The following is a 23,190-nucleotide window of genomic DNA, read 5'->3' as shown; positions in this document are numbered from 1 at the left end:
GTCAAGACTTTTCACTGGTACTGTACGTTACACAAACAATGGAACTGTTTATTATTAGATACTTTATGCATTTGGGCATCTGCGGTAAATTTGTTAGGCAAATATGTTGTGCATTTGTTTATTTCTTCATAAGAATGTTACTGTATGTTTATATCTGATAAGACTTGTGTGTTTACTGAAGTTATAGTGAGACCAAAGATGTGAACAGAGAACTTAGTTTCACTAAAGTAATTCATATATAATCTTATAGAATCTGATGATCTGATAAGGGCCCATGAAGTACTAAATATTTGTACTGATACTTAGTGTACATATCTGTTGTTCATGTTAATAAATGTTTTGCACAATATACAACATATTGATTGTACTGATTATTATATAATGTGACGCACAGAATCCTGAATCATAACAATTTATAATTATAAAAAAGCACAAATTGTAACCGGTTACACTATTTTAGGGTGACGTTGTTACAGTGTAATTACACAGTTACTACTGAGTAATATTAATTATCTACATGTACTTACTATAGGGTTAGTTACTTGTAATTACGCATCATTTACTGTTATTACAATAGTATGTGTAACATGAGACTGTCACCTTAAAAATGTATTACCTTTCATTCTGAAAATTGTTGACTCAAAACTTTAAACAAATGACCGGAAGTTTAACCAGATTTCCAACAAATGTTGTAGCATGAAATGTTAAATGATTTTATACACGTTTTTATACTCATATTTTTCTTGTACTCAATTAAAACTGATGCCATAACATCCTGTCGTCCCTTTTTACCTCTGTCTCTTCATGAAATCTTTATTTTTAAAAGACATTTCATCTCATAATATAATGAAAATAATACAATGCAATGTACAGAGTACATAGTACATTGTACTTAGTGCAATAAGTACACAGTGGCTTATATTCAGATCATATTTAGACTCTAAATTGCCGTTTTTATGTCACACAAAATGACACCAATTGATGTGCAGTGGCGAGTCAGAATCGTTTTAGAGAATGGCTTTGTTTAGACAGTTCATTTGAAGCGGCAGGTTCATTAAACTGATTCACTGTTTTGTTTGAGTCATCACTCAAAAGTATTCCCACAAGTCCACAAATCACATTTGACACCCTTATTTACACCCTAATTGTGTTTGTGCCTGTTAAACACCACTCAGTTTTGTTGGTGTATTAATGTTATCTAATGATAATGAAGTTAAAAAAGTGCATCTAGCTACTTTATCAAAAAGGATATTTTGATAAATACAGAGCAGGGTTATAATCGTTAACTAAAACTAGCTATTGAAAACGCAGATTAAAGCTGAAATAAAATAAATTGAAGCTGAAATAAAATAAAATATAGCCTAAATATTAAAAAACTTACACTAAATGAAAAATTCTGCTTTGGTAATAAACTGAAATAAGTTTAATTTGAACCACTAAAATTATCAACTGGAAATAAATTAAAACTATAAAACTAGATTGATGACAAACTTCGATGTTGGCTTGACAAAGCCTGAAAGTTTGAAATAACTTAAAAAGTTTTGAGTTTTGAAGATTTTACTCAAAGAAGTCAATAAAATGTTAAGATGTTCTAGCACACTGGTAACATGTTTTATGAAGTTGCATATTCATTGGTAACATGTTTTAAGTTGCTATAGCATTTTAACACGTTGTTAACACGCTGCTAACGTTACTGTATATGTTGCAGGCATGTCTCTTGCATGAGACATTGCTAGCATATATGTTCCTTTCACATTGTTAGCATGTGTCTATTATGATTTAACACATTGATTACATGTTTTAGTATGTTTCTAGCATGATTTGACACATTGCTAGACAGACAGATACAGTGGGGAGAACAAGTATTTGATACACTGCCGATTTTGCAGGTTTTCCTACTTACAAAGCATGTAGAGGTTTGTAATTTTTATCATAGGTACTCTTCAACTGTGAGAGACGGAATCTAAAACAAAAATCCAGAAAATCACATTGTATGATTTTTAAATAATTAATTTGCATTTTATTGCATGACATAAGTATTTGATCACCTACCAACCAGTAAGAATTCCGGCTCTCACAGACCTGTTAGTTTTTCTTTAAGAAGCCCTCCTGTTCTCAACTCATTACCTGTATTAACTGCACCTGTTTGAACTCGTTACCTGTATAAAAGACACCTGTCCACACATTCAATCAAACAGACTCCAACCTCTCCACAATGGCCAAGACCAGAGAGCTGTGTAAGGTTTTAAGGATAAAATTGTAGACCTGCACAAGGCTAAGATGGGCTACAGGACAATAGGCAAGCAAGCTTGGTGAGAAGGCAACAACTGTTGGCGCAATTATTAGAAAATGGAAGAAGTTCAAGATGACGGTCAGTCTCCCTCGGTCTGGGGCACCATGCAAGATCTCACCTCGTGGGGCATCAATGATCATGAGGAAGGTGAGGGATCAGTCCAGAGCTACACGGCAGGACCTGGTCAATGACCTGAAGAGAGCTGGGACCACAGTCTCAAAGAAAACCATTAGTAACACACTACGCCATCATGGATTAAAATCCTGCAGCGCTTGCAAGGTCCCCCTGCTCAAGCCAGCGCATGTCGAGGCCCGTCTGAAGTTTGCCAATGACCATCTGGATGATCCAGAGGAGGAATGGGAGAAGGTCATGTGGTGTGATGAGAAAAAAATATAGCTCTTTGGTCTGAACTCCACTCGCCGTGTTTGGAGGAAGAAGAAGGATGAGTACAACCCCAAGAACACCATCCCAACCGTGAAGCATGGAGGTGGAAACATCATTCTTTGGGGATGCTTTTCTGCAAAGGGGACAGGACGACTGCACCGTATTGAGGGGAGGATGGATGGGGCCATGTATCGCGAGATCTTGGCCAACAACCTCCTTCCCTCAGTAAGAGCATTGAAGATGGGTCTTCCAGCATGACAACGACCCGAAACACACAGCCAGGGCAACTAAGAAGTGGCTCCGTAAGAAGCATCTCAAGGTCCTGGAGTGGCCTAGCCAGTCTCCAGACCTGAACCCAATAGAAAATCTTTGGAGGGAGCTGAAAGTCCGTATTGCCCAGCGACAGCCCCGAAACCTGAAGGATCTGGAGAAGGTCTGTATGGAGTGGGCCAAACCTGCTGCAGTGTGTGCAAACCTGGTCAAGAACTACAGGAAACATATGATCTCTGTAATTGCAAACAAAGGTTTCTGTACCAAATATTAAGTTCTGCTTTTCTGATGTATCAAATACTTATGTCATGCAATAAAATATAAATTAATTACTTAAAAATCATATAATGTGATTTTCTGGCTTTTTGTTTTAGATTCCGTCACTCACAGTCGAAGAGAACCTATGATAAAAATTACAGACTTCTACATGCTTTGTAAGTGGGAAAACCTGCAAAATCGGCAGTGTATCAAATACTTGTTCTCCCCACTGGAGATAGACAGACACCATTCATTACCCTTGTATTTTAACAAGATGCCCAGTCCCCACTGATCAAAAGCAGCCCCACAGCATGATGCTGCCCCCACCATCACTTCTCAACGAATTATGTGCTTTGAGGTGTAGGAAGTGTCACATATGACTTCGGGATTCGGGATTAACAAGCTCCATCTCAGTCACATCTGTCTGTACTATCATTGCATAGGTCACTATTAATGTCTGTTCCACTTGGTTCTGTCGGAGAAATGGCTTTTTTGTGCCGCCCTCCCATGTGGGCCATTGTTATTCAAAGCTCTTAATGTGCTCAGGCAGTTTTGATGTCGTGTTCACGTCCTGATAACTCCTGATAATAATACTGCCCACAGGGACATTCAGACATTTGGATACTGTTTTGCTGGCTACCTACATACCGATTATATTTGACACTTTGCCAGGAATACTCTTCATTTTCATATTTTCCTCCCTGAATAATGAGCCCTTATCTGTGTGGTTTTTACGTAGAAACATAGTGGTTATTTTAATTATACACAGGAGAGGAAAGTGTAAGGTAGCTGTGCCCTCATTAGGGCCATTTATTTTTCATATGTGTGTGTGTGTGTGTGTGTGTGTGTGTGTGTGTGTGTGTGTGTGTGTCTGCTGTAACACTGGAGTTTAATGTTTTAACACTTCAAGGTTTTTTTTTATTTTTTTTTTATTCTCAATTCACCAACATCACTTTACAATAATTTGTGATTCAGGGCTTAGAAAATTATTTATAAGGTGGAGATTTTGTATGAATTTGTTCATTAAACTGATTCCCTGTTTTGTTTGAGTCATCACTCAAAAGTATTCCCAGAAGTCTCTGTGTGAACCGCCCAGAAAGCCCCGCTAGATCTTCTTGCACTTGAGCGGACAAATTCACAGACAATTATGTCAAAAAATTGCGAGTATCCTAGTAAACATTGTCGTTTATGTCTTCAGTGACCGTGAACATTCGAGAAAGTAAATGCATGTGTACATACAGTATATTAGATCCGTGCATTCGCTCTTAAAGTGACAGCAGCCTAATATTCCTGCTGCTGTCTTGTGTTTTTAAAGTTAATCAAACAACTAAGGACAAAGAAAAAAAAATCTCTCACTGCTCTTGACTGAATAACTTTTGTAACTTTAGTAAGGATTAATTAATAAGGATATTTAATTTATACAGCGAAGACTATGCAGTGTTATTTTACATTGGCTTATTTTATTACATTTCCGTACCTGAAAATTACTGTTAGACCTGAAAAGCACTGTTCATTTAATTCGTATCTTTGTTATATTGTATTCATTTGTGCTTTTGCTTAATAATTTGATTATTTGTTTTAAGTTTTACTACTGACTGTTTACTTGTCTTTAATAATGTTTTAAATGTATATAGTTAGGCTAGTAGTTTTAGCTGTGGTATCAAAATTGGAGAAGAGAATTGTGAATTTGAACTGGTATCTAACTATATCTAACTGGTATCCTGTTTTTGCAAAAACATGGCCAGTAAAAAATATTCCCTTGTTTTAACTAAATTGTGCACACAATATAATAATTCGTTCCCTTGTTTTACAATATCATGGCAGAGGAAATGGGGAATGAACTAGTTAAAAGTGTCCACCATTTACTAAAACGAAGAAACAAATTAATTAAGTTGTGGGAACAAATTCCAAAATAGTGGCCACAATATATTTTTTTCCCGCCTGCCATGTGCGGGGCTCCGTCAGCTAGTTGCCAAGGCAACATTTCTCATTTGCAGTTAGTTTAACTTGATGTACTAAAATATTAAAACTATACTTCTCACCATTCTGTTCAGCTTAAATTTGTTTTCATAGACTTGCAGTTTGTTTTCAGTTGTCACATGTCTTTGTTCAGATTCCCGCCACTCATCCGTCTCATTGGTTACAGTCATTATAAGCTCATCAGTGTCAGCTGTGTTTATTAATTATCCTCATTTGTGTTTTCTTTATAAGTTCATCCCTCACATTCATTCTCTGTTCGGTCTGCGTTACCTTTAGTCTGTGTTATTTATATTACCCTCATTACACTTCATATTGGAACTTTATTCATCATCTTCGTTTGCCTTCCTGCCACCCGTGACAATACTATAGACAATAATCATAATAATAATAATAAAAAATGACGAACACAATAAAATTACTAAACAGAATTACAAAATATAGAGTATGTAAGTGTGGTCTGCCTACTGTGGTTCAGGCTGCAAGATTGCAGAATGAATATAAGTGTTATTATCAGCAAGATGGTAGAAAACAGTACATTTGTTGTCTATTACCACCCACTGCTACTTATACCAATGACGGAAATAAGCACAGTTATAATAGCAGAATATGTGAGAGCATAGCTAGAGTGAGACAACTGTAGTGCAAACGTTAATGTTAATACTGAATTATACTGGTTATAATTCAGAGGGTTTAAAAACATTATTTGGTTGTTTACACTTGATTACAAATTAGATGTACTGTATAAACTGTCTAATGTGTATGTAGGATGTTACCAGAGAGAGAGAGAGAGAGAGAGAGAGACAAAGAAAGTGATATGTGAAGGCCAAGTATGTAATCTATACTGGGAATTTGTCCACACACACACACACACACACAGCAATGGAAGATGGAAGATGAAAGGCAGAGCGTAAAGAAAGAGTACCCCAAGAAAGGGACCCAGAGGAAAAGAAGAGACAGAGCCACAGATACAATCTTGTTATATCCCTTCCTTGACCATGTGACTGAAACTCAAAATGTGAGACATTCATTTTGACCAATCAGATTACAACTTCTCCCACCACATCTCGGCAGGCCTCGACCTCTTCATCAACACCTCTTTGGAGGGGGTTGGAACAGGAAAGCAAATGTTTTTTGTGTTGTGTAATTATTATTAGTTTTAGAAAAAAAAAATTTACTTAAACTAAAAACTATAATAGTCTTAATTTATGATAATAAAATAACACTGCTCACATTGCGAACACGTTTTCATCAAGCCAGTGTGCTCTAAATGCAAATGGGAAATGCAAATTCTAACACAGTACCACCTTTGTTTTTCTCAGAACGAAATTAACTGATCGAGGTTAAAGACAAATAGTGGCAAAAATGGCCCTTTACACTTTCAGATAGTTTTACTCTACCCTCCTCCCTCTTTAAGACACAGCATCCATTTCTTAACCCAAATACGGTTGAGCCTATAAAAAAATAATAATAATTATCGCCAGGGGACCTTCTGTTGAATGCAGATAAAAGCATATATATTTTTCTAAGCCCCAAAATAGTTGTACACGTCTTGTTGTGCCTCAGGTCCATCCATGTTCCCAGCGTTAGACAGACTGGATGAATGACATTTTAATGGTACCTCTTTTTTTTTTTTTATGGAAGACAAAGGGTAAAGCTAAAAAGGGTAAGACAAAAAAGAGCATGCTATACATATATACTATAGTTTAGTTGAACATCACTGAAATTACTTTCAAAACACTGGTTTACCATCCATTACTTGAGTCCTGTAGTTCTTAAAAGGCTTCATTTATCTTCAATATCTTGTATAACATCACTGAGGCTTTTGCTAAGTATTTGACAACAACAAGCATTTGAATCTTCAGGATTTGTTTACGATGTCTGTGTGCAATGTGGCAAAGCGAGCTCATCAACTGCAGTTAATAAGTTGTGCGATTGGACACGTATCGTGAGAATGCGGTTGGTGGGCTGAAGAATTAGCTTCTCGCTAGTCTCACGGTCATGAACCCAAATGATGCTCAAGGCAACAGCGTTGCAAAAAGCTTCCCGACAGTGAATGACGTTCAAACCTAAGACTGTGTAACAGTGATATTTTCATTTCAGGCAGACTGAACTACTGCGTATGCGTGACACTCATGACTAATGACCAGAATTTAATATATAGTGGTGTCCAAAAGTCTGAGACTACATTGAGAATCTGAGAGGATGGAACTGAGTTTTGGTAATAGGAAACTAAACCTTTCCACGAAAAGTCACTAATCAAATAATATCTGATCATGTGACTACTTTGTACAGATGGACAGAAGTTCTTGCTTCCATTGAAGTTTGAGATGTTCTCTGGACCATCTCCAATCACGTTGGAGAACATGATCAATGGGTTTAACACAAACTAATGGAGTTCATGCCGTTTAAGCGCTGCTAACACTAAAGCAAAGTCACAAACTAAGTAAGAAATTCATTATTTTTTCAATTCCATGGTTTACTTGGTCTAGTGATGTTGAGCATAAAGCAACACTGCCTCCCTCTGAATATTACACACACTGCAACAGGACTATTAGTCCAGTCAGTGACTTTCAGTGGGGTTTTCTTCAGAACCCAGACATTTGGGAATCAAGTGGTGACCCAAAATTGTTTACTGTACAAAGTAAGCAAACTAAATGAGTTAATATTACCATGACCTGCATAGGTAAAACAATATGCAAAAAGTTGGTTTGCATATTGTTTGGTTTGCATATTTTTTTTTCTTACATATTGATTACATGTTCTCAGAAGTCAATAATTGAATGCATGATACATGTGTCACAACCGGCCCATGTTTTGCATCTGTCAATGGCTGCTTCAACAAAATGACGGATGAAATCGCAGCAAAATGCTGTACAGCTTTATTGGACATGCATTTTTTCGACATTTCTCCCTTATTTAAAGATTTTTCCGCCAATTTTTCCTGTATTAACTGTACGCATGGTTATATAGTAAGATGCATCTTATTATTATTTACAACAACAGATCTGCCATGAGTGTGGGGAAAGTTACTTAAAAGCAATGCATTACAATATTAGGTTAATCTCTAAAAAAGTATCTCATTTTGTGAGTTAGGCTACTTTTAATGGAAAGAGATGTTAGTGTTACTTTTGCGTTGCTTTTTCTATCCTGGGCTGGGCTTGCTTGTTTGTTTTTAATAACAAATAAATAAGTTAGTTTTTTTTGGCAAATATAAAGGCCCTTTCACACCAAAACTGAAATTGATTAGAGAAGAATAGAAATTTTAAAACTCTTATTTTAGCAATAAAAACAAAACAATTAAACAAATGTGATGTTTATCTTGAAGGGATACTCCACTTTTTTTGGAAATAGGCTCATTTTACAACTCTCCCAGAGTTAAACAGTTGAGTCTTACCTTTTTCGAATCCATTCAGCCAATCTTCGGGTCTGGCGGTACCACTTTTAGCATAGCTTAGCATAGATCATTGAATCGGACAGGACCAATAGCATCTCTCTAAAAAAAATGACCAAAGAGTTTCGATATTTTTCCTATTTAAAACTTGACTCTTCTCTAGTTACATCGTGTACTAAGACCGACGGAAAATGAAAAGTTGCGTTTTTCTAGGCTGATATGGCTATGGCTGAACTATACTCTCATTCCTGCGTAATAATCAAGAAACTTTGCTGCCGTACCATGAGTCCAGCAGGCGTAATGATATGACGCAGCACCTGAAAATAGTCCCCAGCTCGGTAACTTCCAACGTGACCGGGACTAAGTTTGTCTAACCTATTAGACCTATTTTCAGGCGCTGCGTCATATCATTATGCCTGCTGGACACACGATGTAACTACACATGAGTGATGCCACACACTTTCATTTGAAAGTCATGTGTCTAGTATCTGTAAAACTGCACTTTTCCATCTTAAAAATATATCTAAATTACGCCATATGCTCTCATTGACAAATGCGGAACAATTAGTTCATGCGTTCATGACCTCAAGGCTAGATTATTGTAATGCTCTACTGGGTGGTTGCCCTGCACGCTTAATAAACAAACTACAGCTGGTTCAAAACGCAGCAGCTCAAGTTCTTACCAGAACCAGGAAGTATGACCATATTAGCCCAGTTCTGTCAAAACTGCATTGGCTCCCTATTAAACATTGCATCAATTTTAAAATATTGCTGATTACTTACAAAGCACTAAATGGTTTAGCTCCGCAGTACTTGAGCAAGCTCTTAACGCATTATACTCCTTCACGTCTATTGCGATCTCAAAATTCCGGCCAGTTACTAATACCTAGAATATCAAAATCGACTGCTGGCGGTAAATCCTTTTCCTATTTAGCACCAAAACTCTGGAACAGTCTTCCTACCATTGTCCGGGAAGCAGACACACTCTGTCAGTTCAAAGCCAGATTAAAAACACATCTCTTTGACCTAGCATTCACATAATACATTATAGACTTCTATAATTTAATGTTAGGCTGCATAGATTAGGTCAGCCGGAACCGGGAACACTTCCCATAACTCCTGATGTACTCGTTACATCATGAGAAGAATGGCATCTACGCTAATTTTAGTGTCTGTGTTTATCCCGAGGTTTTCCTGCAGCCTGCCGGATCCAGGCCGCATCCAGATCTGATGAAGGACCTTCGCCTGGACCGATGACAACGCAGTGCTGAAGTGCCAACTAGTCTCTCCCTATGGAGGATCCCTCTACCACTATACAGATAAGGCGTTGTCGGGAAAATCCGTTTCGCGTTCCAACCCCAAAGCAACAAAATAAAATAAAATTCTTTATCAAAATTTATAAGGAAAGACAAGTACTTTGTTTAGGCTTGGCTTGAAGGGAATTCCAAATCAATGCAAATCAATCAAAACTAACTTTAGATGGAAAAAAACTTAACTCTGCTATAAAGCTAAAACAATCTCTGTTACCTTAAATTATACGCTTATCTCTGTGAAGCTGCTTTGAAACAATCTACGTTGTTAAAAGCGCTATATAAATGAAGATGACTTGACTTGACTACAGAAGAGTCAAGTTTTAAATAGGAAAAATATTGAAACTCTTTGGTCATTTTTTTGAGAGAGATGCTAATGGTCCTGTCCGATTCAATGATCTATGCTAAAAGTGAATGTTAAAACGGTAAAACTCAACTGTTTAACTCTGGGGGAGTTGTAAAATGAGCCTATTTCCAAAAAGTATCCCTTTAAGTCTTTTTTGCTTATTAACAATTGGATCATCAAAGCTCATCAGCAAAGACATTGGTTAATGAAGTGAGATTAAATACATAAAGTAGATTAGTGTTAACATGTTTGAATATTGCAGGTTTGCGTAATATTCTGAGTTTGCATTTCTCTGTCTTTAGTCATTTTGAGGAACACTGAATCTGTTTTTGTGCAAGAGAGATGAGTAAATGCACGTTCACATTTAGTCTAGAACTACGGCAGCCATCATGTTCACAGCACACACAGCATCTCTGCACTTACTCCCGATTTCTCTCGACACGAGGACAGTCTACAAATGGGAAAACAGAAAAAGTAACAGATATTTTGTTGTAAATTTATAAAAAGTAATGGATTACTTTACTCGATACTTGAAAAAAGTAATCTGATTACGTAACTCGCATTACCAACACTGTCTGCCATTTCATTTCAACAAAAATAAGGGCACATGAAATGTTTATTGAATATATTTTATTTTATCGTAATTCATTTATAAAAGACAGTATTGCAGTATTGCACTATAGATTCAAATCATTTCCATGCATACGAATGAGTCTCATCTTGACATTTTGTTCAGGGTAATTGCATTGCATTTATATTCGTCCTTAGAGTGAACGAGATAAGGATGAGATAACTTTTTTCTAGCTATGATTCACCAATCTCTCTCTGCTTGCAGATGAAAGTTTCAAATTAACTGATTTCCTGAAGCAATGGGATGTTCGGTCAAGTGGTGTAATATGAGAAAATCATGCAAAGGTGAAAAGGCACTGGCTGAAACAGGAGGTTCCAAACCTCATTTTACTCGTGCTTCTGATAGTATCAGCCCTTGCAATACTATTCTATAGTATCACATGCATTAAAGGATGAATGACATGCCTATTAGTGCATCACAGTAAATCAACATCTATTAAAACAGGATTTTTCCGTGTTGTCATGTTGCTCGCGGATTCAAAAAAGGCTTCCAAGTTCATGAGGATTTTCACTGCCTTAAGCAAGACAGATGGGGAATCGATTTTCAGAAAGTTTCAGTCTGGATCTCATTTTCTATAAAAATATTATGGGGGATTTGTGTTAACCCCTTGATCAAATCAGGCACTGAATCGCATCATACGAAACAGGCCCTGTTTATGAGAAACCAGTTTATGAGATTCCATCAGCCCCGATGCCCTTTCAATAATTTATCAAATGACACATCATGCATTTCAAAAAGTACTCAATGCTACTGGCTGGTGTCATTCTGATTAACTGATGTGTGTGCCGCTTGGTTCTCTGCTGAATACATCCATCATTCAGACAGAGTCAAAAGTACAAAACAGCATGAAAGATCCACAAACTAATCCGTGCCTCAAAATCGTCCATGTCCTACGCATTTCAAGAAGAAACATGTCCAGATAGAAAACAGCGAGCACTGAAACTTGCAGTAAACACCAGTAAATACATTTTTTATCTAATCCTCATACAAATATCATATGGCTTTTTGAAGAATTGGATTATAGCTTACAAGGCATATTGAACACTTGCATGACGTTTTTTTCCCTTTTTGGTGGAATATAAATTAAATTGCCATTCACTCTCCCTTTTGTTTCATAGAAGAAAAGAAAATAACATAGGGTTGGACAAATAGGGGTGAGTAAATGAAGACAAAAATGTTCTTTTCTGGGTGAAATTGTGAATAGACATTTTTTTATATATATATTTGTGAATTTAGACACATATTTTAATAGCATCTCCTAATATGCGCCATCGACTGAAAACATTCCTATAGAAGTATCCGTGCAAATCTTTCATATATTTAAATGTTTTTCATAAAAATGTATGCAGGTAAATATTGCTGTTTCTTACTGTGTATTGTTAAATTGTTGCACATATATAAAAATGATTAAATATTGTTCCTTGAGGTCATTTAGTAAAAAAGAAAAATATATATTATAAGCGATATGCACCATTGCTCAGTCTGTGCAAAGTTATTTTGTTTCATTATGATTCATGAGTTCATTTTTTACTTTTCAGTCTTGCTAGAAACTCTAAATTAAATATGTAAAACATAAATATACTTAGATACAATACATACTGTATGATAATGTAAATAAATTAAATTAAATTAAATAGACATCCTCGTAGGTGAATATATAAAACATTTAACTGCATAATAATCAAGTGCAAAATGCCGCAGTACAATTTAGAAGATTATAGGTAAAAAATGTTAGAAATATTCGGCTACGGTAACACGTTGCCCTTTGGGAGGTGAAGGAACAAGGTAAAGGGAATCTAAATGCATAGTTGTCATTTTCACGGTGTAGTTTTGTTCTGAATCCCTCATCTCCGCTGCATGCGTTCGATAGAAACACAGTGATAGAGTGATCATATGCATGAGAATGTGGTTTAGTTCAGTTTGTGCTGTTTATAGACCAGTCATAGGGCAGATAGCTAACTTTGACCTTTCCTTCCGACAGCAGACACTGTAGATTCCTCCTCTTCTCTGACGCTCCCATATGATCAAACACCCAGTTCAGCAGCTGAAAAAGAAAGCATCACAAGCTGATCAAGTATGCAATGCTTTTTTACATTTTTCAGCTTTCTTCAGTGAGTAATGCTGCGGTTTGAGCATGAGAAAGGTCATGCTCTTCAAAGCAAACACAGGTCTATAAAGCACAGTCACTCCAAAGGGAGTTATCTCTATATCAGTGCGCACTGTTTCTGAACTCCCTGAAATGACTCGATTGTAGTCTTGAGTCTTGTTCTGGAAATTTAAACGCATTTAAAAACTCTCCGCTTAAGGCTCAAGGTGAGGCCTGGTTTAGTTGCATTAGTAGTGTGTTGAAACTTGCACTTATGGAAAGGGGCGTGACATTTCCCAAACACGCTTGAAGTGGTTGACCAATCACAACACACTGATCCAGCCAACCAATCAGAGCACACTGCGCTGGAAGGAGAGGCTTCATAGACACATGAACTAAAGTGTTACTGACAGACTGGGAACAGAGGAGCTGCAACAATGAATAATATGTGTTTTTTGAACATTCAAGCATGAAAACCTATTCTAGTAGAGCCCAAAAACAAAATCAAGACTTTATAAAAGGGCATAATATGTCCTCTTTAAAGACAGACCCAAAACAAGCTCCCCAACCACTTGCACTGTATGGAAAAGAGCAGCTTAGAAATTCTGCTCAATATCTCCTTTAGTGTTATAGGCTACAGAAGGAAGAAAGTCATAACATTACGCGAGTAAAAGATTCATTTCCGTGTGAATTATCGCTTAACATCGTCTTCCATGTCCATGAATTGAGAGTGAAGATATATTTTAGTAATACCTTCTCATCAGTGCCTCCAAAGTCTTTCTTGTACCACTTAAAGATCTGGCTGAGTTTCACCTCTCGCCCCACGCTGTCAATCACGCAGCTGTCGTCATTCTCCAAGAACGCTTCCGCTGCGGTACGCAACTGACCATCAATGTCCTGATGTGAGACATGCATGGAAATTTAAACACAATATGCTTTTTACACTGTCAGAAAGAATGTATAGACATTTATAGAGCGCATTGTAAAATGAGAGTCCTTTGGGTATTAACCTGTGGTGTGTATGTCTTAATAGGAGGGCAGCCCTTTGCACCACAGTTCAGTGCGAAATGAATGAGAGGCTCAACGTCAGGAAGCGCCACCTAATGGATGAAGACACACATTACTGCTGTTAATAGCATTCTCACACATCTTTTACTCCAGTGTTTCCCAGCATTTTTTGTCTCAAGTACCCCCACAGTTTCAGAACACCACTGTTTTGAGGTCAGTAAGATTTTTTAGTCTCTTAAGCTCACCAAGGCTGCATTTATTTGATAAAAAATACAGTGAAAACAGCAATATTGTTAAATATTATTACAACTTAAAATAAGTTATCAATGCTAAAACACTTGGGATACATTTTTGGGATTCTTTGACGAATAGAAAGTTCAATAGAACAGCATTTGTTTGAAATAGAAATATTTTGCACCATTATAAATGTCTTTACTGTCACTTTTGAACAGTTTAATGCATTCTTGCGGAATAAGAGTATTAATTTTCATAAATAATAGTCTGGATATACTGGTATCATGCACATCAAATATTTTTTCTTTCCTTGAAAAGTAAATGAATAGGTTTAGGCCAGTGTTTCTCAACTAGGGGGTCGGGGCCCATAGGGGGGCCTCAGCAAACACCGAGGGGGGCCCCAATAGATTGTAAATTATATTAACAATCTTAATCAAAATGCAAAAAATATATATTTAAAATAATAATAAAATATAAATAAATAAAAACATTAAACTAAAATAACATTCTTACATTTATTTATAGTTATGACAACTTATAAGTACCAGAGGTACATATTAGCTTAGACAGAATTCATTACAAAGCCATTAATTACAGAGAAATTACAGTTAATTGTTTTTAATCTTTTTAAACCATTTTATTATTTTGACAGGCCAAATATCTGTGGTAATTTCTGTTTAATTAAGTCATCATTTCAGTTTAATAAAGCAAAACTAAATACTTCCAAATACACCTAGAAACCTGTTTGAGTAAATCACTGAAAATGCTGCTGTCGTTAAAAAAATTAAGTACGTTTATTGCATAGATTACAGGCAACACTAAATCAGAATTGACTTTTGACCCTTGACACACTGTAAGCAACTTTCCAACGAGAAACACAGCAACATTAATAATATTAACAATCCTATTATAATGAGGAATGGGCTTATACTGAACAAACCGCTCATCCTCTTCCTGGGATACCTGCAGTCGAGGGTCGTTCCTGGAAAAGGGCTTCATGATTTGTGCCACACCTTTTCGATTTCCTCGAAGCACTCCATTTTCAATATCCTGCAGTGTGAACACCTCGCCACCAATGAAGTAGCTCACATAGTTGAAGAACTGGAAAACAAGACAACAAATGTACAAGCACTGAAAGAATTTCATTTTTTTCCCCACTTTACAATCCATTTTTTCTCCTCGTCTCTTACCCGATACCTTTGCCATATGTTTCTGGGGAAGCCCAGACGCAGGTTCCCGTGGATGACGAGGGCGTTGTAGATGTTGATAAAGAAGGCCAGTTTCTCTTCTCGACTCATGGACAGCAGCTCCACGCGCTGAAGCTGGACAGCGAGATCGCAGTACCGCTCGAAGTACAGGCTCCGGGACATGGCCTTGTAATCAACTGTCTGGTCAAAAGTGGAGACCCACACGGTCACAATGACACATACCTTACTTATTTAAAACATAATGCGGTGGAACGCTCATTAGGTCATTCAAATGTCTGAGTGCATGTAGTGTTCATGTCTGTGGCGAATCCATTGAGCATGGTCTTGCAGCCATTTGATATGCAGCCTGTGATGAGATGGTGAAACGGTGTGTTACCTTGCCATCTTCAGAGAGGTGATCAGAGTAAAGTTTCAGGATCAGATTCCTCAGTGCCTCCGAGAGCTCCCACGCTGCATAGGGCAAGTGCCACAAAAAAGAGAATTAAAAAAAATGACTGAAACATCCAAACACAAAAGGCCATAGAAGATATTTACTTTTTCCTTTTAAACAAGATTTGAGTTTCCTGAGGGAATTACCAAAGCTTGTAAGGCAGCAAAAGAACAGTGTTAAAGTTGTAAGTAAGATGAAACTAAACGTAATGCAGCATCAGAGCCGGTTTGCTGTTGTGGCGGCACTCAGCGAGTGGTTAAATGATTAAAAATATGCAAGAAAGACAAGACTAATCAATAAAAGAATGCAAATAGATTTAAGGACCAATTGAAATTCAGTATGCAAGTATTACGAAGTCATTGTTGTCTGTGAATGCTGACCAATCAAATTACGTAATATTATAAATTGTAGATTTCTTAAAACATTTTATAAATAGGGCTACACAATTATGACATCATAATTTCATCAAAAAAAGGTTGGGGTCAGTTTTTTTTTCACTGGTCAATTTTGAGATTTTGGGATATTTGTCTTCAATAACATGTCTTCTTTCAGACTTGTGGTGAAAAAAAGTCAGAAATACACATTTAGGTCTTTATTTTAAGAAGGTAAAAGGGGGGATTTAACTTTAAATGCACAATCTCATTGGCTGATATAAATCTTTAAAGCCTGTTTTCTCAAAATAGGCCGAAATCTCCACTTCAGTAGCACCTATATACACCAAACTTTCCAGTCTTGCACCTAGTTATATTATGAAGACATTTACAGAGTGATTTGGAAATATATTATTCCTAGCCTGAATTATATAACATTTTATTCCAAAAAACATGGCGAAAAACAATTTTTTAAGGCTACTGACAGAATATTCTGATTTACAGGATAACTAAAGTAGATATCCATAAATCCCTCTGTAATTTTTTTCCCCATCTAATATGTGAACACAATGAAAAAATAAATTTGAACCTGGCTTTATCCAATACTCAGATTTCGTATTTTAAAAGATATGCAAATTAGCGCATATTTAATTAGATAATGCCTCATTTGCATATTTAAACATTAAATTACAGAAAACTTGTAATATATTTTTTTCTCATCTTAATGTAGGTAATCAACTGGGAAAGTTTCATGGTGATCTCTGCTAGTTAAAAAATGTGCCCTATCCACCTGTAGTGTCTCGCCTTAAAAAAGAAATTCAAACTTTTATTCAGCAAGGATGCATTAAACTGAACAAAAGTGACAGAAAATACATTTATAATGTAAAATAAATAAATAAATAAATAAATAAATAATAATAAATACTGTTCTTCTGAGCGTTCTATTTATCAAACAACCCTGAAAAAAACTGCATCATGGTGTCCACAAAAATACTTAGCATCATTCCTTTTTTTCAACATTGATAATAATAAGAAATGGGTTTTTTTTTTTAACCACCAGATGTGCATATTAGAATGAATTCTGAAGGATCATGTGACATTGAGGACTGGAGTAATGATGCTGAAACCGTTAAAATATATTCAAATAGAAAACTGTAAATTATTTTAAATTGTAATAATATTATTTCACAATAATCATGTTTCTACTGTATTTTTGACCAAATAAATTCAGCCTTAATGAGCATAAGAGATCTTTCAACGGTATTAAATCAGATTTACATTGTGTGTTGTGCAACAGGCATGTTAAAACGCTCAGCATCTGCAAAAAATATGTTCCACGTTTAGTAGCACATGTTGATGCCACGTCGTGCACTGCATAGACTTTAATGGAACGCTGTAAATGACACTTGTCATGATTAATTCATCGCCGCACCTGTAACCACAATCTTGATTATTCAATTTAAATAATCAAGGCCTAATCACAAAAACTAAAAATAGATGGCACACTGAGAGCATCAAATAATAATAGAAAAATAATGTTATTTTATCATATTATTTATTATAATATTATAATTAAATAATAATGGAGTCTGTATGTTAAAGGCTTAATTGACAGCAGTTTAATACAGAGTTGCTGAAATCAAAATGAATGATTGAGGAACATCAATATACTGTAGTGCTGCCTTACAAACACTTACAAACAACCAGGCAATGTTTAACCAATGTCAAAAACAGTCCAGACGCTCCAAGACTGGAAATTAACCCGAGAATCATTGAGCTTCATGCTCAATGAGACACATGCAGAACTGAGCACATTAAAGAGCACAGAAAGATAGGGTTGCCAAAGAGAAAGATGAAACCCTAGGCTAGCAGGGACACCATGCACCAGACTATAGACTGTGAGTCTGGTGGCGTTGGGCCTCCCCTCATGGGGCCGAACGCTGCAGTTTCTCCAGTGCTGAGTGCTGCGTTGGGAACATGCCAGTCACAGAGTTCAAACGCTTCCTCACCATTAAACTACGGGCGATTTTACTGTCTTCCTGTCTAACAAGTGCAAGCGAGTCGAGTCCAGGAGAGCCGACACACCAATGGCAAACACAGTTCAACAAATCAGTTTTTCACAGTAAGTAAACCAAAATGTCTGTGGATGGGAACTCGCCATTACTATTCTCGCTGTGACCGAAAGGCATGTCTGAGTCCGAGGTTTGACTAACATCCTGTCTACTAAGATTGCAAATCTTTTTTTGATTTTTTGATTTGAAATTGATTTGATTTTTATAGAAGGGGGGAATCTCCTCAACCACCACCAAAAGAGCAGCATCCACCTTGGATGCTGCGACGGCAGCCATATTGTGCCCACCACACACCAGCTTACTGGTGGAGAGGAGACAGTGATGAAGCCAATCAGTGTATATGGGGATGATTAGGAGGCCATAATGGACAGAGGCCAAAGGGAAAATTTGGCCAGGTTAAACCTCTAATCTTTCGAAGGACATCCTGGGATTTTTAAAGACCACAGAGAGTCAGGACCTCGGTTTAACGTCTCATCTGAAGGACGGTGCTCTTTGACAGTATAGTGTCCCCGTCACTACACTAGGGCGTTAGGACCCACACAGACCACAGGGTGAGCACCCCCTACTGGCCTCACTAACACCTCTTCCAGCAGCAACCCAGTTTTCCCAGGAGGTGTCCCATCCATGTACTGACCACCAGACTCAGTCCTGCTTAGCTTCAGTGTTGGGCTACAGGGTGATATGGCTGCTGGCTAAAAAGCATTGTAGTCACTAGAAATAAGTGTTTTTAGGATTATTTATATAAAGTACTATTATAGGATTTATTAATATTTTTCATTTGCTTTTATTTTTATATTTTCACTTTTCATTTTCATTTTATAGTTTACGTTTCAGTAATGTTGATAGGTGCTTTTGTCTTTATATTATATATTTATATTATCTAATTAAAATTTTAGTACTTCAACAATTTTAGTACTTCAGACCAAAATTTGAAATGTTGCTTTGACTGCCTGAAATAAATAAGTTTTTCATCTAATATTTATATTTTATTTTAGCTTTATTTAAATTACCGAAAATTAGCTTTAATAGTGTTAGTTTTAGTTAGAAATAACCACACTGTCTCTAAAGCTCACTTGAAATCCTTTTAGATCATTAGAGGTGCCATTACTGTGCCTTGGAAGCCAGTCACTCTACCAGTTTCTGTTTACATACCCACACTGCTGCCTGTTTAGTCATCATTGACAGGGCAGCAAGGTTTTACAGGTTCCACAGAGAGTCACAACTAGTCCCACACAGATTTTGTGTGCTTCTGACTTGTCCTAGTCATGACTAACCTGTTTGTGGCATGATGACAATTAATGTTAAACCCAAATAAATTCTTCAGTGTTTTGAACCATTGTTTTAGTTCTTGTGTTAAACAGAGAGTGCTGAAGTCTCACTGCACAGTCAGTCCAGGTGAAGATGTTCCTGTATACCCAGTCTTATCTACATTGAAAGCAAGGATTTTTGCTCGTTTCCTTGGAGAAACAGCTGGTGATATGGAAAAGGATAGTTCACATGCAGCCATAAAAAAATCCAGAAATAAACCCTTGCCCAGTCACACACATTAATTTTCAAGATCAACAATTTGCAAATGGAGCCGCATTGAGAGCCCAATATCTTTTGGAATTAACCATGCAGGGCCTTAAAAATTAAAATACCAAAAGAAAAGCTTGTTAAAAACCAGAATATAAAAAGAATATAAAGATATCTTTAATACTTCTTGAGTTACAGGCATCCAAACTTTGGGAAAAAGATTATTTTTGGAACTCAGACGGGTTTGTTCTATGCAATTGTTTTGATAGAAGGAAATGACATACAGTTCTAGTTTAACATTATTTGCTCTTCAGAAATTCATCTTTAAAAGAAAAAAAATATCAGCTGTATGCAAAGTGACCCACATATGGTTTTTGACCAATGAAAATGTGAACAATTGCTTTTTTCCATTTTTGAACTGTCACCATTGGCATACAGTATAATGCAACAAGGATTGCTTAAGTCAACAGATTTACTAATAGGCCTACCTATCTACAGTACGTGTAAAAATAAAATGATGATGCTGCCATCTTTCTAAAGTCATTTTTGTAACATTTCACACACTGCACACGTTTGGCACCACAATGCAGGGTTAAAGGTGAGGTTTAGAGCGACGATAACCGCGGGGTTAAGCTCAGTGTGAAAAGCCCTATTCAGTTACTAACCTCCATCAGTCTCAGTGCTATTTTCCACAGGCACAGGCGGAGCGTCCAGCGGCACAGGTTCCTCTCTGACAGACAGGACAAGATGTTTCAGCCGCTCAGGATTCTAAGAACATACACAAAAAAATTTTTTTGGTGAGGTTCAGTCTCATTTCCTAGAAGCAAATACCCAGCCAGAGGTTAGTCAATAGTGAAAAAACTAGTGATGAGTAGATCCTGAACGAACGTTCATTTTGAACGAATCTTAAATATGACTCGGGAACAACGAGTTGTCTCAGAGAATGGTTCGTTCATCTTGTGTTGACCGTGCATGCGTAATATACCATAGGTTCTGTACAGGACACAGAAATAACTAGTTCACCTCCTGAGACTTCGGGTCTGAGTCGTTCGTTCTTTTGTCACGTGACGTGACAGTCGTATTGGAAACAGAAATTAGTTAATAATTACCAAACTTCCTTACAAACAAACACGTAGTTAGTTTTGTTTACTCTCAGTTACGTGATGCGTTTCTGGTCTCGAATTTCTTACAATTAATAAATTAATTTCTGTCATTATGGTTCTTTTCCATAACTTACGATGAACAAACGACTCAGACCCGAAGACTCGATCTTAATGCTGCATTTGATACCATCGACCACAACATTCTTTTGAATAACATTGACTCGAAAATTATGTTGGCATTAGTGGAATTGCACTAGCATGGTACAAAATTACTGCTACAAAATTATCAGTTTGTAGCAGTAAATTAAGAGATGTCATATCGATCAAAAGTTCAGTATGGAGTACCACAAGGCTCAGTACTAGGACCGTTGCTGTTCAACCTGTACATGCTACCCTTATGAGATATCATTAGGAAGCATGGCATTAGTTTTCACTGTTATGCTGATGATAATCAGTTCTATATTTCTACATGCCCTGACGAAACTTACCAATAATTGCATAAGTTTTATGTGTTGGGGAATTTGGCTGTTTACATTTTAACGTTAATGTTTTAATTACACTCTGACGAAATGAACGAAATGACTTGAAAAAAGATTGGTTCATTTTGCTGAACAAGACTCAAAGATCCGGGTCAGTGAAATGATCCGAACATCACTAGAAATCACACATCGGTTACTGTTTCTTATCTCACCAGGTTCTGGAGGTCCTCGTTGTTTCCAACATAAAGGTTATTGAAGAATATCTGTGGTACGGCACTGTGACCTGTGAGCTCCTTCACTCGCGCCCTTATTTCTCCATGCTTGTTCACATCCACCTCACACACAGGCACACCTAGTGTCAGCAGAGTAGCTTTGGCCTGTGTGCAGTGTGGACAGCCTGGCACTGAGTACACTGTTACCCGTCCTTTCATGATGGGCCTATCCTCCACCATCACAGCACCTGAAAGCTCAGAGTAAAAGCAATGATCACAAAATTTGAAAATGGTCACATGTGAATTCCCTGAGCATGACTTCTTGTCTTTCTCACTTACCTGACTAGTTTTAAATTATGTTTTTTTTAAAGCATAAGAGGCAAAAATCCTGCATTATGACAAAAAAAATTATATTAAATGAACTAGCCTAATTTTAACAGCAAAAATGTCAGATTTAGCTGTCTCTATTTTGTGTGCATAATTGCTAGAAAATCGCAAAATCACACAAAGCAAGGTGTTCAGTGTTATTTTATTTTGAATTAGCTTTTATTTTTTAAATTTCAGTTTTAGTAATTTTGTTATGTGCTTTTGTCATTTTTATTAGTTAAAAATAATAAAATAATAATAATAATAATAATAATATATATATATAGCTTTAATTTATTTTTATTTTAGTACTTTTAGCACTAGGCATGTTGGTCGTTGCAAAAATAGCAAACGTCAAAAATATGAGCGGGGGGGACAACTCATATTTCGGACCTCCTCATGTTGACAAATATTTTCTGAATAAGCCTCTCCGTTTACTGCTTGTTTGTTGAAAATAGAGAGATATTTATATCCAGAAATGTTTGTAAGCTTGTAGAAAGTGGCCAAACGACCTTTCGTTTACAAAAAATGGTCATGCATGCTTTCCGCCTAAACATAACGTTACCATGTTCCCCCTGTAAAACCATAATAAATACATTTATTTTTATTTCAATTCACGTACTTTTAAAATGTTTTAACTTGACGACAGTGGTGGCTAATACCAACTATCAATAGAAACAATAACAGTGGCTGTGCATTTTGAAGAAAACTGTGGTAACTTAACCGTTTAGGAACGACTAGAAATATCTAAGCATCACTATAATAATAATACAGGAAGCGAATTCTGCACTGTCCCAGAGCTAATGATAAATGCTGAAGCTAATAATACAAACCTATAGTATCCACACTGCGTAAACGTTTTTTTCTGGACGTACCTTTTCTACCACCGTCAAGACTTTGACTTTGTACACCGATGATGACAGGTAACCGGGTTTGCTGAGTAGGCTAATTTCGACTCGCTGTAGTGAGTAAACGATTGAACATTGTTATGCAATGTCACTGCGCACTTACATGCTTTTACTCAGAGCAAATATATTCACCTACAGCTGCATGACTCTTGAATAACTGAGAGAAGAAGATAACAGGACAGCAGAGGGAGCATCATCATCCTTACAGCAATGTGAAGTCAGCACTCAGCAAACAGAAGCCACAGTGCCTATCAACGATCAATAATAATAAAATAATAATAATAATCGATTATACTCTGGAATACATTTTCTTCTCTTTTTTGTGTATATTTAGA

General features: G+C 36.6%; 1 protein-coding gene across 5 annotated transcripts; it reads right to left on the bottom strand.

Annotated features, from left to right (window-relative positions):
• Positions 1–10,853: 10,853 nt before the first annotated feature.
• LOC311298796 (uncharacterized protein) lies at positions 10,854–23,118 on the bottom strand. Of its 5 annotated transcripts, none has more exons than XM_084422039.1 (10): positions 22,992–23,118; positions 22,823–22,906; positions 21,582–21,829; positions 20,453–20,555; positions 15,776–15,849; positions 15,382–15,579; positions 15,155–15,292; positions 13,960–14,049; positions 13,703–13,846; positions 10,854–12,907 (listed from the first exon to the last, which is right to left on the bottom strand). In XM_084422039.1, exons 3-10 carry the CDS (start codon positions 21,819–21,821, stop codon positions 12,779–12,781), a joined length of 1,116 nt encoding a protein of 371 aa, XP_084278165.1. In that variant the 5' UTR covers positions 21,822–21,829; positions 22,823–22,906; positions 22,992–23,118; the 3' UTR covers positions 10,854–12,778. The 5 variants fall into 5 exon arrangements, with proteins under 5 accessions (XP_084278165.1, XP_084278167.1, XP_084278166.1 ...); XM_084422041.1 differs by having other exon boundaries at positions 22,988–23,071; XM_084422040.1 differs by lacking the exon at positions 22,992–23,118 and having other exon boundaries at positions 22,823–22,970.
• Between the last annotated feature and the right edge of the window lie 72 nt (positions 23,119–23,190).

The sequence above is a fragment of the Rutilus rutilus genome (assembly GCF_951802725.1).
Source record: "Rutilus rutilus genome assembly, chromosome: 10".
Taxonomy (NCBI): domain Eukaryota; kingdom Metazoa; phylum Chordata; class Actinopteri; order Cypriniformes; family Leuciscidae; genus Rutilus; species Rutilus rutilus.
Note: the sequence above shows the minus strand (reverse complement) of the source record. Positions and strands in the feature narration are given on the sequence as shown.

Excerpts from the sequence above, each read along its gene's own strand:
- LOC311298796 (XM_084422039.1), bottom strand. The coding sequence starts at position 21,821 with ATGGTGGAGGATAGGCCCATCATGAAAGGACGGGTAACAGTGTACTCA. Across the intron at positions 15,293-15,381 it reads ACATATGGCAAAGGTATCGG|TTCTTCAACTATGTGAGCTA; the intron begins GTAAGAGACGAG and ends CTTGTTTTCCAG. Across the intron at positions 14,050-15,154 it reads GGAACGACCCTCGACTGCAG|GTGGCGCTTCCTGACGTTGA; the intron begins GTATCCCAGGAA and ends TTCATCCATTAG.